Here is a 15,239-nt window from a genome sequence, read left to right on the forward strand (position 1 = left end):
GTCTATATAGTGACTAACCTGTCTATACAGTCTATAGTGACTAACCTGTCTATACAGTCTATAGTGAATAACCTGTCTATACAGTCTATAGTGACTAACCTGTCTATACAGTCTATAGTGACTAACCTGTCTATACGGTCTATAGTGACTAACCTGTCTATACGGTCTATAGTGACTAACCTGTCTATACAGTCTATAGTGACTAACCTGTCTATACAGTCTATATAGTGACTAACCTGTCTATACAGTCTATAGTGACTAACCTGTCTATACAGTCTATATAGTGACTAACCTGTCTATACAGTCTATAGTGACTAACCTGTCTATACGGTCTATAGTGACTAACCTGTCTATACCGTCTATAGTGACTAACCTGTCTATACAGTCTATAGTGACTAACCTGTCTATATAGTGACTAACCTGTCTATACAGTCTATAGTGACTAACCTGTCTATACGGTCTATAGTGACTAACCTGTCTATACCGTCTATAGTGACTAACCTGTCTATACAGTCTATAGTGACTAACCTGTCTATACAATCTATAGTGACTAACCTGTCTATACAGTCTATAGTGACTAACCTGACACTATATAGACTGTATAGACAGGTTAGTCACTATATAGACTGTATAGACAGGTTAGTCACTATAGACTGTATAGATAGGTTAGTCACTATATAGACTGTATAGACAGGTTAGTCACTATAGACTGTATAGACAGGTTAGTCACTATAGACTGTATGGACAGGTTAGTCACTATAGACGGTATAGACAGGTTAGTCACTATAGACCATATAGACAGGTTAGTCACTATAGACTGTATAGACAGGTTAGTCACTATAGACCGTATAGACAGGTTAGTCACTATAGACCGTATAGACAGGTTAGTCACTATAGACTGTATAGACAAGTTAGTCACTATAGACTGTATAGACAGGTTAGTCACTATAGACAGTATAGACAGGTTAGTCACTATAGACGGTATAGACAGGTTAGTCACTATAGACGGTATAGACAGGTTAGTCACTATAGACCGTATAGACAGGTTAGTCACTATAGACTGTATAGACAGGTTAGTCACTATAGACTGTATAGACAGGTTAGTCACTATATAGACCGTATAGACAGGTTAGTCACTATAGACTGTATAGACAGGTTAGTCACTATATAGACTGTATAGACAGGTTAGTCACTATATAGACTGTATAGACAGGTTAGTCACTATAGACTGTGTAGACAGGTTAGTCACTATAGACTGTGTAGACAGGTTAGTCACTATATAGACTGTATAGACAGGTTAGTCACTATAGACGGTATAGACAGGTTAGTCACTATAGACTGCATAGACAGGTTAGTCACCATAGACGTTATAGACAGGTTAGTCACTATAGACTGTATAGACAGGTTAGTCACTATAGACCGTATAGACAGGTTAGTCACTATAGACTGTATAGACAAGTTAGTCACTATAGACTGTATAGACAGGTTAGTCACTATAGACAGTATAGACAGGTTAGTCACTATAGACGGTATAGACAGGTTAGTCACTATAGACGGTATAGACAGGTTAGTCACTATAGACCGTATAGACAGGTTAGTCACTATAGACGGTATAGACAGGTTAGTCACTATAGACTGTATAGACAGGTTAGTCACTATATAGACCGTATAGACAGGTTAGTCACTATAGACTGTATAGACAGGTTAGTCACTATATAGACTGTATAGACAGGTTAGTCACTATATAGACTGTATAGACAGGTTAGTCACTATAGACTGTGTAGACAGGTTAGTCACTATAGACTGTATAGACAGGTTAGTCACTATATAGACTGTATAGACAGGTTAGTCACTATATAGACAGGTTAGTCACTATAGACTGTATAGACAGGTTAGTCACTATAGACGGTATAGACAGGTTAGTCACTGTAGACCGTATAGACAGGTTAGTCACTATAGACTGTATAGACAGGTTAGTCACTATAGACTGTATAGACAGGTTAGTCACTATATAGACGGTATAGACAGGTTAGTCACTATAGACCGTATAGACAGGTTAGTCACTATAGACTGTATAGACAGGTTAGTCACTATAGACGGTATAGACAGGTTAGTCACTATAGACGGTATAGACAGGTTAGTGACTATAGACGGTATAGACAGGTTAGTCACTATAGACCGTATAGACAGGTTAGTCACTATAGACTGTATAGACAGGTTAGTCACTATATAGACTGTATAGACAGGTTAGTCACTATAGACTGTATAGACAGGTTAGTCACTATAGACCGTATAGACAGGTTAGTCACTATAGACTGTATAGACACGTTAGTCACTATAGACTGTATAGACAGGTTAGTCACTATAGACGGTATAGACAGGTTAGTCACTATAGACGGTATAGACAGGTTAGTCACTATAGACGGTATAGACAGGTTAGTCACTATAGACCGTATAGACAGGTTAGTCACTATAGACTGTATAGACAGGTTAGTCACTATATAGACTGTATAGACAGGTTAGTCACTATATAGACTGTATAGACAGGTTAGTCACTATAGACCGTATAGACAGGTTAGTCACTATATAGACTGTATAGACAGGTTAGTCACTATAGACTGTGTAGACAGGTTAGTCACTATAGACTGTATAGACAGGTTAGTCACTATATAGACTGTATAGACAGGTTAGTCAGTATATAGACAGGTTAGTCACTATAGACTGTATAGACAGGTTAGTCACTATAGACTGTATAGACAGGTTAGTCACTATAGACTGTATAGACAGGTTAGTCACTATATAGACTGTATAGACAGGTTAGTCACTATATAGACTGTATAGACAGGTTAGTCACTATAGACTGTGTAGACAGGTTAGTCACTATAGACTGTATAGACAGGTTAGTCACTATATAGACAGGTTAGTCACTATAGTCTGTATAGACAGGTTAGTCACTATAGACGGTATAGACAGGTTAGTCACTGTAGACCGTATAGACAGGTTAGTCACTATAGACTGTATAGACAGGTTAGTCACTATAGACTGCATAGACAGGTTAGTCACTATATAGACAGGTTAGGCCACACCAAGTCAAACCTTAGTTTCTGGTCACCCGCCCGCATGGTAAACCTGAAACCCTAGTTTATGAGGACTATTATTAATATTACAGGTGCTTAAGTGCACCTGACCCAGCAAGACACTTATTTTTTACTGCAAAAGATCGATATACTCTAATAGAGCATTCAGGGATTCCAATAGAGCAGTCACACTACTCTTAACTCTAATATTAGGTATATATTAGGTACAGTATATATGCCACACTAATAAAATGTTTCTAACTATAGCTAGTTTTGTCCTTGATTATATAGCTGTTCAGATTATAACTGTTACTAATGCTTCTGTAACCAAAGTAATTTCAGTAGCATTAACTACTAGTCCATGCAGATGGGCCATAGCTTTAACTTTATAATTCAAATGTAGTCCTCTAATGATTAGTCTAATTCCTTATCACTGAACATTACAGGGGTATGGAAAGCCGGCAACATTCGGTGAGCTTAAGCTTAAACTTTTCCATAACTAAAATTAGATTGGCAAGTAGAAACCCTTATAGTTTAAACATTCCCAGATGATCACTAAAAAACAGTAGTCTGGAGCACTCAATGACTCAAAACTTTGACAGTTACTTTTCTCAAGGTTACTGAGTAGAAGGCTGGAAACACATAGCTAGTGGGCTAAGACTTTACATTTGAATGAAGAATTTCTGATGTGAAAATAGAAGTTAAATTTCATTGTGTATCATGATCATTTGAACAACTTAGCTATAAGTCATAGTAATACTTTCCTGACATAGCTAATGAGACATTTATTTCACTTGGAAAGCATAAGTAGCTACATGAGCAAAACATTTCCTATAGTATATTCTAAATAAATAAATAAATATATACTTAAATGCTATACATCAGTGTATAGCTAGCCATGATCCATCAACAACTTTCCTAGTGCATTTTTTGCCGAAGCACAACTACTTATGTTGTTGGTTAAGTATAAAATCAACATGAATTTGCTAAATTGAGCAAATAATAATACCATACAGTATATTGTCACAGTAGAGTCTATAGTCCTGAAGTCCTGATCATCCGCCCGCCCACATCCATTTGTTGGCTTGGGAGTGACCAGAAACTAAGGTATGACTTGGAGTGGCCTTAGTCACTATAGACTGTATAGACAGGTTAGTCACTATATAGACTGTATAGACATGTTAGTCACTATAGACTGTATAGACAGGTTAGTCACTATATAGACAGGTTAGTCACTATAGACTGTATAGACTGGTTAGTCACTATAGACGGTATATACAGGTTAGTCACTATAGACCGTATAGACAGGTTAGTCACTATAGACGGTATAGACAGGTTAGTGACTATAGACGGTATAGACAGGTTAGTCACTATAGACGGTATAGACAGGTTAGTCACTATAGACGGTATAGACAGGTTAGTCACTATAGACTGTATAGACAGGTTAGTCACTATAGACGGTATAGACAGGTTAGTCACTATAGACGGTATAGACAGGTTAGTCACTATATAGACGGTATAGACAGGTTAGTCACTATAGACCGTATAGACAGGTTAGTCACTATATAGACTGTATAGACAGGTTAGTCACTATAGACTGTATAGACAGGTTAGTCACTATAGACGGTATAGACAGGTTAGTCACTATAGACTGTATAGACAGGTTAGTCACTATAGACGGTATAGACAGGTTAGTCACTATAGACGGTATAGACAGGTTAGTCACTATATAGACGGTATAGACAGGTTAGTCACTATAGACCGTATAGACAGGTTAGTCACTATATAGACTGTATAGACAGGTTAGTCACTATAGACTGTATAGACAGGTTAGTCACTATAGACTGCATAGACAGGTTAGTCACTATATAGACAGGTTAGTCACTATAGACTGTATAGACAGGTTAGTCACTATATAGACTGTATAGACATGTTAGTCACTATAGACTGTGTAGACAGGTTAGTCACTATATAGACAGGTTAGTCACTATAGACTGTATAGACAGGTTAGTCACTATAGACCGTATAGACAGGTTAGTCACTATAGACTGTATAGACAGGTTAGTCACTATAGACTGTATAGACAGGTTAGTCACTATAGACTGTATAGACAGGTTAGTCACTATAAACTGTATAGACAGGTTAGTCACTATATAGAATGTATAGACAGGTTAGTCACTATAGACTGTATAGACAGGTTAGTCACTATATAGACTGTATAGACAGGTTAGTCACTATAGACTGTATAGACAGGTTAGTCACTATAGACTGTCTAGACAGGTTAGTCACTATAGACTGTATAGACAGGTTAGTCACTATATAGACTGTATAGACAGGTTAGTCACAATAGACTGTATAGACAGGTTAGTCACTATAGACCGTATAGACAGGTTAGTCACTCTAGACAGTATAGACAGGTTAGTCACTATAGACTGTATAGACAGGTTAGTCACTATAGACCGTATAGACAGGTTAGTCACTATAGACAGTACACAGTAAAAACAAACTAGTGAACGTCACTACTAAATGTAGTGAACGTCACTACTAATGTCTGCCACAATACTCACTATTTTTGTGTAGTGACGTTCACTACTAATTTTGTAGTGAACGTCACTACATTGACCACCAAGTAGTGACGTTCACTGCAAAAAGTAGTGACGTTCACTACAAAAAGTAGTGAACGTCACTACTTAAAAGTAGTGAGTATTGTGGCAGAGCAATTCACTACTAAATTTTTACAGTGTATAGACAGGTAAGTCACTATAGACAGGTTAGTCACTATAGACCGTATAGACAGGTTAGTCACTATAGACAGTATAGACAGGTTAGTCACTATAGACTGTATAGACAGGTTAGTCACTATAGACTGTATAGACAGGTTAATTTCCGTTTTTATTAGTATATTAGTTCCGTGTTACGGATAACATCCTGTCTGTAATGCCACTTGCTACATCATGTTTTCGTGTTTGCTCCAGCTGCCATTCTTGTTACGGACGAATTTAACTGCAAAAGCGACGAATTCAATTGCAAAAGCGACGAATTCAATTGCAAACGGGACGAATTCAATTGCAACAGCGACGAACTCAATTGCAAACGGGACGAATTCAATTGCAACAGCGACGAATTCAATTGCAAACGGGACGAATTCAATTGCAAAGTCGCCGAATTCAATTGCAAAAACCTGTAAGCTGAGAGCAGCAATCACTTGAAGATACAGTCCATGAATTGGTCCGTGGACTCCAGCGACTGCCACAAATCCAACGTGCTGCCCTATTTTGCATTCATATTATTAATTATTTATTTCATTATTTATTCATTTCATTATTAATGGTGTAATTTCAACCGCATTTCGTATTATCTTTAGTACTACTTCAGTCTTGGTTGTATAATCATTTATTACAGGTAATTTGTAAGGCTAAACAGCCTGTTACACCATAGTGTTAGATGAATACTGGTCAATCAATTTCTTAAAATCATCCATATGAAGAAGTTTTTACATGGAATGGACATAATTTGACTTAATCGCACAACACTGTAATTTTCACAAACTAACCTACAGAACTAATTCGCAGTGCTTTTGTTTCATTGTAACACTAATGAAGTGAAGGTTAATGGCTGTCAAGACATCGAAATACCTCGTAGCATTCCCTTCCAAATATCCTCCATTCAATTCGCCATAGAAAAAGTAAGTGATTTATGACGCGCTTAAATTTCCTCTGATTTCCTTCTGCTATAGATCATCTTAATCGCTATTCACTGTTCTTTCCAAATCTGGTTCGGAATTTGAGGTATCTATCACGTGTCGCGGGTTATTACGCCTTTTATTGCAGGCCCCCGAAACGTCCAATACAAAATGTATGGGGAAATTTGCTACTCCCGATCGGTTTAGGCCATTTTGATGCACCTAAATTTCCGTGAATTGGACTTCTTTTGGTATCATTGTACTCGCAGAGAGTTTCTCTACATGTATCAAATTCGGAAAGTTGCTAAACAGACTCGAAGTAGGCAGTACACGATAATTAATTTAATTTTTAATGGTTTTTCAATCAAAATGTATTGGACATGCCTGTTCCAGCTGGCATTTTTGCCATGGACAAAAGTATAGCAAATGTCCGCAAACTTCTTCATATGAACTGATGCTGAACATACTACTTCTTGGGGTAAGTTATTCCATGGTTCAATAACTCTTCTTGTAAAAAAATATTTCCTGGCATCTGTTCTTGAAAAATATTTAAATAGCTTAAATGTAATATAGTCAGGGGTGGATATAGGATTTTTTGAAAGGGGGGGGGCTAAGCCGGACAGGGACATAGATACGTAACCACTGAGCCAGACATAAGAAGATACCAAGCCTTTCTCACAAGGCCCTAGTGGTAAGATTCATGTAGTATCCATGGTCAAATTAGCTATTTGGAATAATGACTGCATTAGTGTACAAAGCACACTAATATGTGAAGCATGCCAACCTAAGGGGGCCTGGGGGCATGCCCCCAGGAAATGTTTTTGAAAATGCAGTGGTTACTGAACCTAAGGCAACCACGTATACAATGAGATAATACAATGAGATAACTTGCTTCTCATCAACTGCCCGCACCAAAATTTTCTTTTGCCCATGCGCACTCATTATTGCACGAGATTGCAGCATGGAATTTTGAGTGTTGTGGTAGTGGGTTTATCACATAGAAAAGCACTACTTCCATGGAAAACTGCAATCCTATTGAGATACAGACACCATTTATGAGTGTTTTTCTTTTTTTTACTTCTGTGTTGATTAGAGTGCTTTCTGGAGCATCAACAACCACCATGGCATCGACAGTGAGTGCTACAGTGTACTTTATTCTTTATTAATTATTAATTACTAGGCAGACAGCACAGCTGGTTTGCCTAGGATGTAAAATCAACAATAGTGCAGTGCATGTTACAATCAATAAGTGTACGTATGCTACAATTACTAGTTGTGAACAAAAAGTTACAGTATGCATGTGTTACATAAAAAAGTTGGCTATAGTGCGTATGTTACAATTACTAATTATTAACAATCAATAACTTATGCAATTGATTTGTAAAACAATTTAGCTTCGATAGCAGGGATTGGTAGTAAGTTCCAATCATGAAAAGTCTTTAAAAACTAACTATTATGATAATGATAATGATTAGATCTAGCAGTAGGTATGTTAAAGTGAAAAGGATGTTAGAATCTAGTTAAATGGGTGGTGGTGGTGGTTGTGATGTAGGTTGGTATTTCTAATGATATTAAATTATGAAGTCCTTGGTACAGGATTGTGAGCCTTGAAATACGTCTTCTAATATTAGTGCTGGCCACTGCAACTCTGAAAGCATACTGGTCACACTATTTCCCAATTATAATTGGATTTCACCCATCTAGCCACAATTCTCTGCACTCTCTCAATAGCTTGAATGTCTTTAGATAAGTGGGGATCCCAAACTGAAGATGCATATTCTAGTTTTGGTCAGACTAATCCCAGGTAAGCAGCAGATTTTACTGATTCATCACATTTGTTTAAGTTGCATCTCACAAAGTTTAGTGACTTTATTGCACTACTTGTAATGTTGTTGATATGTGGAGAGAATGACATTGTACATTAGACTATACACTAGCATTGGTACCATGACCTGCATGAGCTATGTGCAGGGCTATCATATCTAAGAGTCATGGTAGCTTTAGTGCTGCTACTTCTGCTACAAGCTTGCACAGCCCCTCCCCCTAATAAGACTGACCAGCATACATGAGCTAACATCGCTGCTATTTGCTGCTGCTGCCAAATATTCCTTCAGTACAACCTAAAAACGTTTAGTAAGTTGTTGCTACAAACTTTTGACAAATATTTAGTGAAATTTTTTGACTGACCGACCAACCGACCTCCCTCCGATTGAGTGACTGACTGATTCCTTTAGACAAGCATAACTTGATAATGGTTAAGGCTACAGGCTTGACAGTGTTTGACATTGACAAGTGCCTTTTGCCAACTTACTTTTAAATGACAAGTTGAAGGAATAATTAGGAATTCTAAGTTTGATTAGGATAAAAGAAATAAAAAGTAGTGAAAGAAGGGACTCACTGTGTGCATGCGTGCATGACCATCATCCTCTACATGCATCATTATTACCCTCTATATGTGTGATCTTTTATTCCCTGTGTTATCATTATCCTTTGAATGTGTCACCTTTCCACTCTGTGTGTAACCATTTGTGTATGTTGTCATTTCCATTAAGTATCACTATTACCGGACCTCTTCCCCCACAGGCTATCATGTTACACAGTTCTAAAGGCAGTAAAGAGGATACTACTAGTAATCCAGTTGTCTAGGATTTGTGAAAGGGGGTTCAACTTTCACACAGTAAACATTCATGGCAGCAGGGGTCTGGGGGCGCACACTTTACTGTTTTGCTCAGTACTTCTCTGCTCAATCAAGTTATTATTCCTTTGTGTAACACTTAAGTGACATGAGCTATCTAGGTCACATGTGACTTCTTGGCTGGACTGTATAATTTTGTGGTTTCAATTAGGGCAGAGACTAAGTAGGTTTACAGTGCACATGCAAGTACATAGCTAAATACACAGGGGATTATTCCAAGGTGGTTCCCAAATTTGGTGGTGATTCATAAGTACAGGGGTCTTGGGGCATAGCCCCCACCACTGACACATTTTGAACATTAAAATACTTCAATGTTACATTGATTTATGATTTCTTATTGTATGATTATTCCTTTATATCAATATTATTACAGCTTTTATAGCTTGAATTCTCAGAGGGGAGTTTCCAGAAACCGAGGAAGCCTGCCCATATACACACCCCTAGCCTGCAGTAAAAGAGCTAGGACTTTGTAAATATAATTATGCAGATAGTTTTTATTGCGAACTTCCTTGCCATATAGTTAGCTGGCCAGCGCTAGCCCAATAGCTAAACACTTAACTAAACATCAAGAGAGTTACACACAAGCATTTCTCAGCAATAACTACTATTTGTTGCCTAGCAGCTATATAAAACACAAACCTCTTCAGCTACATCAGTACTAGGGATGTGGCGATTACGTCGGCATAATTTCGGGCATAATAGGTATGTGTGGGAATCAGGAATTATGCTAACATTTTGAGGTGATTATAAAACTTTAACAGTAGGAAAATCTGCAGATTGCACAATTCCGTTCAAAAAACATCGAAATACTCTAATAGAGCAGTCATTGACTATTATTTTCTCTAATAAATCAGTCACATTGAAATGAAATACTTTAATACAGCAATCAGCTATTGGCAGCTAAAGAATTCAAGACTATTTGCAGCTTAAACATCAATGAAAATGGCCTGATACAGCAATAAACTGGCATTATTAACCAATTATAGTGGCATAATTTTGGGAATAATGGGCAATTCTTAAAAGCATAATAGGTGATTTTTTGAGCACTGCTCAAAAGCATAATGCTCAATTTCTGGAGCATAATAGCCTCATGCCTAATCAGTACAAGGAGCCACAAATTAATAATTTGGGTTGTCTACACTTTACTAATAGTATATAATATAGTGATCTCATGATTTTAGCTAAGACAACATAATATTATCTGAAAATTAGGTATAGCACAGTATTTAGATAAGTATTTTATAAATAAATAAATATTAATGATTTGAGAAGTTCTGCTCAGTCTTGTTTGAAAGCTTTAACCATGCATGATTAGAGTACCTGAGTCAGTGTTATGTTAGAGCATTTGAGTGGCTGTTGTATTAGTGTATTTTAGTGACTAAATATACAGTATCAATCTTTTTAGTTTAGCAAATTTTCATCCCCACCCAGATATTATATTAACTGTGTAGAGGTGGGGCTTAGCTCCACTTTAGTTAACACCTCAGAGCAGCCTTCAGTGCCCTACATATAGCCCCTCCCTACCTTTCAGGTGCCCATCTCTTATGTGCCAGCTTAAAATATTTTGAAAACTGGTAATTCTGAGGGAGGTTCATCTGAACCACTCAACTCCCCCCCTTGTTACGGGTCTGTGCCAGTTAATTGTATCTTCACATTCTCTAATACACACTGGTCATGATTAACGTGTAAACAGGTCCATCTTGTATGCTGGTGTGGATACGTATGAAAAAACACTAAAAGTATTATCGGATAACTGGGTGATGTATATTAATTAGTGACATGGTTATTTGTGGTGATGCACCAATACAACTTTTACGAGCTATTTCAATACTAAAAAAAAAATTATTGGAAAAAATGGTTAATGTCTATCAATATTCCAGTGCACAAGCATATGTGCAAAAAACAGCTAGTATTTGCTGCTTGTTAGTGTAAGGCCATCAATCACAATGATCATTTTTCACTTATGGTTTTGGTGCATCTTGTTCAGCAGCATGTACTCATGTTTGTCACTGGCCTATTTCCTATTCTATTTCCTATTTGTAAATACTGAGAGATGCTATTCAAAGTTGTAGCTTACCAATGGTTAAGACAACCTGTACCAAATTTTCACATTTTATACCCTTACATTCCACTGTACAAATAGTAAGTTTTCCACCATTTAATATTGGTTGAATATGTCACACTAGGTGAGTTCCAACAAAAGTGGTGGCAAAGACAAAGGATTGTTTTCAATATGAAAGAGAAATGAGTTCATTAAGGCCAAGTTATAAAATATCACTAATTATTTGTTCATCTCTCTACATTCCTACCTCTTCTTTGTTCCTGTATATGCAATTCCTTAATTCTGATTGGCTGGTTACACCTTTAATGCACAAGTAAATTCAAAGTGTTGTCACTGGTACCACAAGCAAAGGGTTTGTGCTTAGTTTTTCAGGGCCATGTTTGTGAGTGCGTGGCGGTGTAGTATTTTATATATTATGCAGTGGAACCCTGTTAATCAGGACAATTGAAAAAGAGGACACCTTTACATTACAGAACTAGTTTAAATCGAATAACTGGTTTATGTACAAAGTACTACTCGAGGCTAAGTTCACAGCCTTGTGTCACATAGTAAATAAAAGTTGACAGTTCATAGCCTTGTGTCAGGCTCTACTCTACCTAGAGAAAAGGTGATACAATCTACAAAAATTGAAAAAATGTGTATTTAGTGTCACACATGCTAAAGCTAAAGTCTACATGGAAGACTCCTCAATTTGTTTAGGAGACTTATTTTCATCACCAATACTTTCCTTATTGCCCTCATCAATTTCAGTGTTGTCATTTCTTCCCCCCTCATCCCCAGAATCAGAATCTTTGATGGTTCCAGCTTCAGAAACAGTATCAAGGTCTTTCTTGGTTACAAGTGGATTGGTAGCACTCCTCTCACAAGCACTTTCACCTACATACATTTAGAATTACATTTTGTTACACTACTGCTAAAAAGTGTGTATATAATATAATTATTATACCTTAATTTTTACTTATTTAGCTAATTGGTACCTGCTCTATGCATGTGGGTTGCCTCCTGTACTCTTTGATTAAGCTTGAGCCATTTATACTTTGAAAATAGCCTATTAGTAGTGCTCAAAGTCAAGCCTATTATGCTTAAAGTTATGCTTTTAAAATCAAGATTACGCTTAAGAGCTGATTGTTTTATTAGAGTATAGTCTTCCATGGCCAGACCCTTTCCGTGCAGCTGCTAATTGGGGTATCAATACTTATTTTATTTATTTAATGGACAAGAGAAGAAAATAACAACATTAATTAAGTTAATAGGCCATTGGCCTCTTGTTTTGTTCATATCTTATTTCTGTACAAAACTTATCCAATTTGTTCTTAAAGTCATTACTGATTGGGCATTAATCACATCCCAGGGTAAAGAATTCCATTGATTGGTTGTACGGTCAGTAAAAAACTTTGATCTTACAAGAAGTTTGGATCTGGGTTTAGAAAGTTTGAAAACATGTCCTCTTGTAAAATTGATTGGTGACAGGGTAAACAGTTTTGTAGAATCTATGAGTAGGTGTTGCTTTAAAATCTTAAAAGTCTCAATCAAGTCTCATCTACAGCATAGCAAATTAATATTTAGATTCTGGATGCGTTCTTGGTAAGGTAGATTTGCTAATTGGGGTATCAATTTTGTAGCACCGTGCTGAATTTTCTCCAACATATCTATATCCTTAGCATAATATGAACTCCAAGCCTAGATGCAGTACTCAATATGTGGTTGGAAGTGTGTTTTATAATAGCTCATGATTGTTAGAAAAAACTGCTCTCACCAATGGTTGGTGAGTGTTAATTGGCTCACGCGATCCTTTAAGCACCCAAGAAGTGGAATTACTGAAAGTCATAGTCCTTAAGAGAATAACACTGATCTACGGACCTGTGTGGGTTTTGTCTTGAAGCCAACACTACTACAACAAAAGAGTACGGCTTAATAAACAATGGGACAAGCTTGTTTCATGCTGGCTTTAAGCCTGGAATGTCATGTTACCTGTTCTACAGCATGTGGCAAATCCATGAAGGCCGCGCAGCAGTCCACTGCTAGTTTTCCTCCAGTCACAAGCGACAAATTCTAACAGAAAAGTCTAATTGTAAGTGCACACAGCATTCTTTTGTTTCATGACAATCATCACCTTTGAAGTGTTACTTCAAACTTTAGTCCTTGAACTAGTCCAGACCCTTGTAGCATGGCACTTATAATTTCCAATTGATAAGCAGCTGTGCAGAAAGGATCTAATTAGAGTATAACCCGGTATCAGAATTTCTGACTGTCGTATTAGAGTAAGTAACTACTCTCTTAAAGTATCTCAATCTTATTTCTGCACACTGTAAATAATCAGACAAGAAATGATCACACAGTACAATAGTACTGTATAGTAGGAATCAGAAAGATGTGGGCATGGCCCATAAAAAAATCACCCCAAACCAGCCTTACTTTTCCCTAATGATGATGAAGCAGTGTTGGTTAGGTAAAATAAGCCTTCAGATTGACCTGAAATGCTTTCAACAAGTTGCTATGGATTTAAAAAAAAAATCATACAGTATGATATTTGCTAGGGAGTTTTTAAAATCACAGTACAATAGTACTGTATAGTATGGTATGGGCATGGCCCATGAAAAAACATCACCCAAAAACCAGCCTTGCTTTTCCCTGACAATGATGAAGCAGGCCCAAACAAGCCTTCAGATCAACCCAAAACGCTTGCTATGAAATTTAAAAAAAATGGGCTATTGAGTGACTGACTGAGTAACTGACTGACTGATCATTTTGCTTTTACTTCTTTCGTGCAAGCTGCTTTTACCATTTAATGATTTTGCTCACGTGGGTGTGTAAGGACAAATGTAGGTAGATAGGTAGGGGTGTGACTAAAAGGAGGAATGGGAAATTAGGAAACCAGAAATGGGAAATGAGGAAATGCGAAATGGAGTATTTCTCTATAGTGTGTTTTCATCGTATGGGTGGTATTGCTAGCATGTGAGGGCATCAGAAGTTGTCAGTGACGGTACAAGCTAAGACTGATTGAAAGCAGCTCTTCAAATGTTCTCACTAGTATTGGCCTCATTCTTCCAGAATGTGATCTCATTTTGTGTACCTCCTGTTGTGATTATATTATAGTGTGATTACTCTATACCCAGTGTCACAACTCATGGCGGAACTAATCAGATTATGATTCATCAAGCAGAATTGTGAATTAAAGTAGCTACTAATGACACATAAGCATGGCCACATAATATATTATGTAGCTACACATGTGCAATCAGCATGCCCTGGTACGTAGTAGCTTGGGTAGAGTAAAATTTCACTAGTCAGCTGCTGGTACTCAAAAAGAAAATAATGTGTTCCAAGAAACCTGATCCAGTTTTATTAGTTAAGGTTATGGTGATGTCAAGACACAAATTACTACTAGCAGCTATGTGCTATCATGACTGTACCATCAATGAGAGCAACCAAATCATACCACCCACTACATTTCATCATACCACCCACTACATTTCATCATACCATCTTCATCCACCAGAACAGTTCCTTCTCCAGAACTATTAAAGAATGCAACAGCCACTTAATATTATTGAAATCTCTGATTTTTATTATTATTATTATTATTATTATTATTATTATTATTATTAGCACTTTACAGTGACCAGCACTGAAGGTCTGACAGCAACATGTGCTGCAGCCTTAGGATTACCTAACCTAATTTCAGGGACTTAGACCTAATGACTTGACTTACTGACTGATTGA

The 15,239-nt window shown here is 37.1% G+C and overlaps 1 protein-coding gene across 3 annotated transcripts in view; it reads right to left on the reverse strand.

Annotated features, from left to right (window-relative positions):
- Positions 1-11,991: 11,991 nt before the first annotated feature.
- Positions 11,992-15,239, reverse strand: part of LOC136259834 (uncharacterized) — a 449,685-nt gene continuing 446,437 nt past the window's right edge. For all 3 annotated transcript variants that reach the window (XM_066053387.1, XM_066053386.1, XM_066053388.1), the window contains one exon: positions 11,992-12,392. In XM_066053387.1, coding sequence (XP_065909459.1) covers positions 12,187-12,392 — 206 coding nt within the window. In that variant the 3' untranslated portion in view covers positions 11,992-12,186. The remainder of the gene's footprint in view (positions 12,393-15,239) is intronic.

This window comes from Dysidea avara, chromosome 7, assembly GCF_963678975.1.
Source record: "Dysidea avara chromosome 7, odDysAvar1.4, whole genome shotgun sequence".
In the NCBI taxonomy this organism is placed as follows: Eukaryota; Metazoa; Porifera; class Demospongiae; order Dictyoceratida; family Dysideidae; genus Dysidea; species Dysidea avara.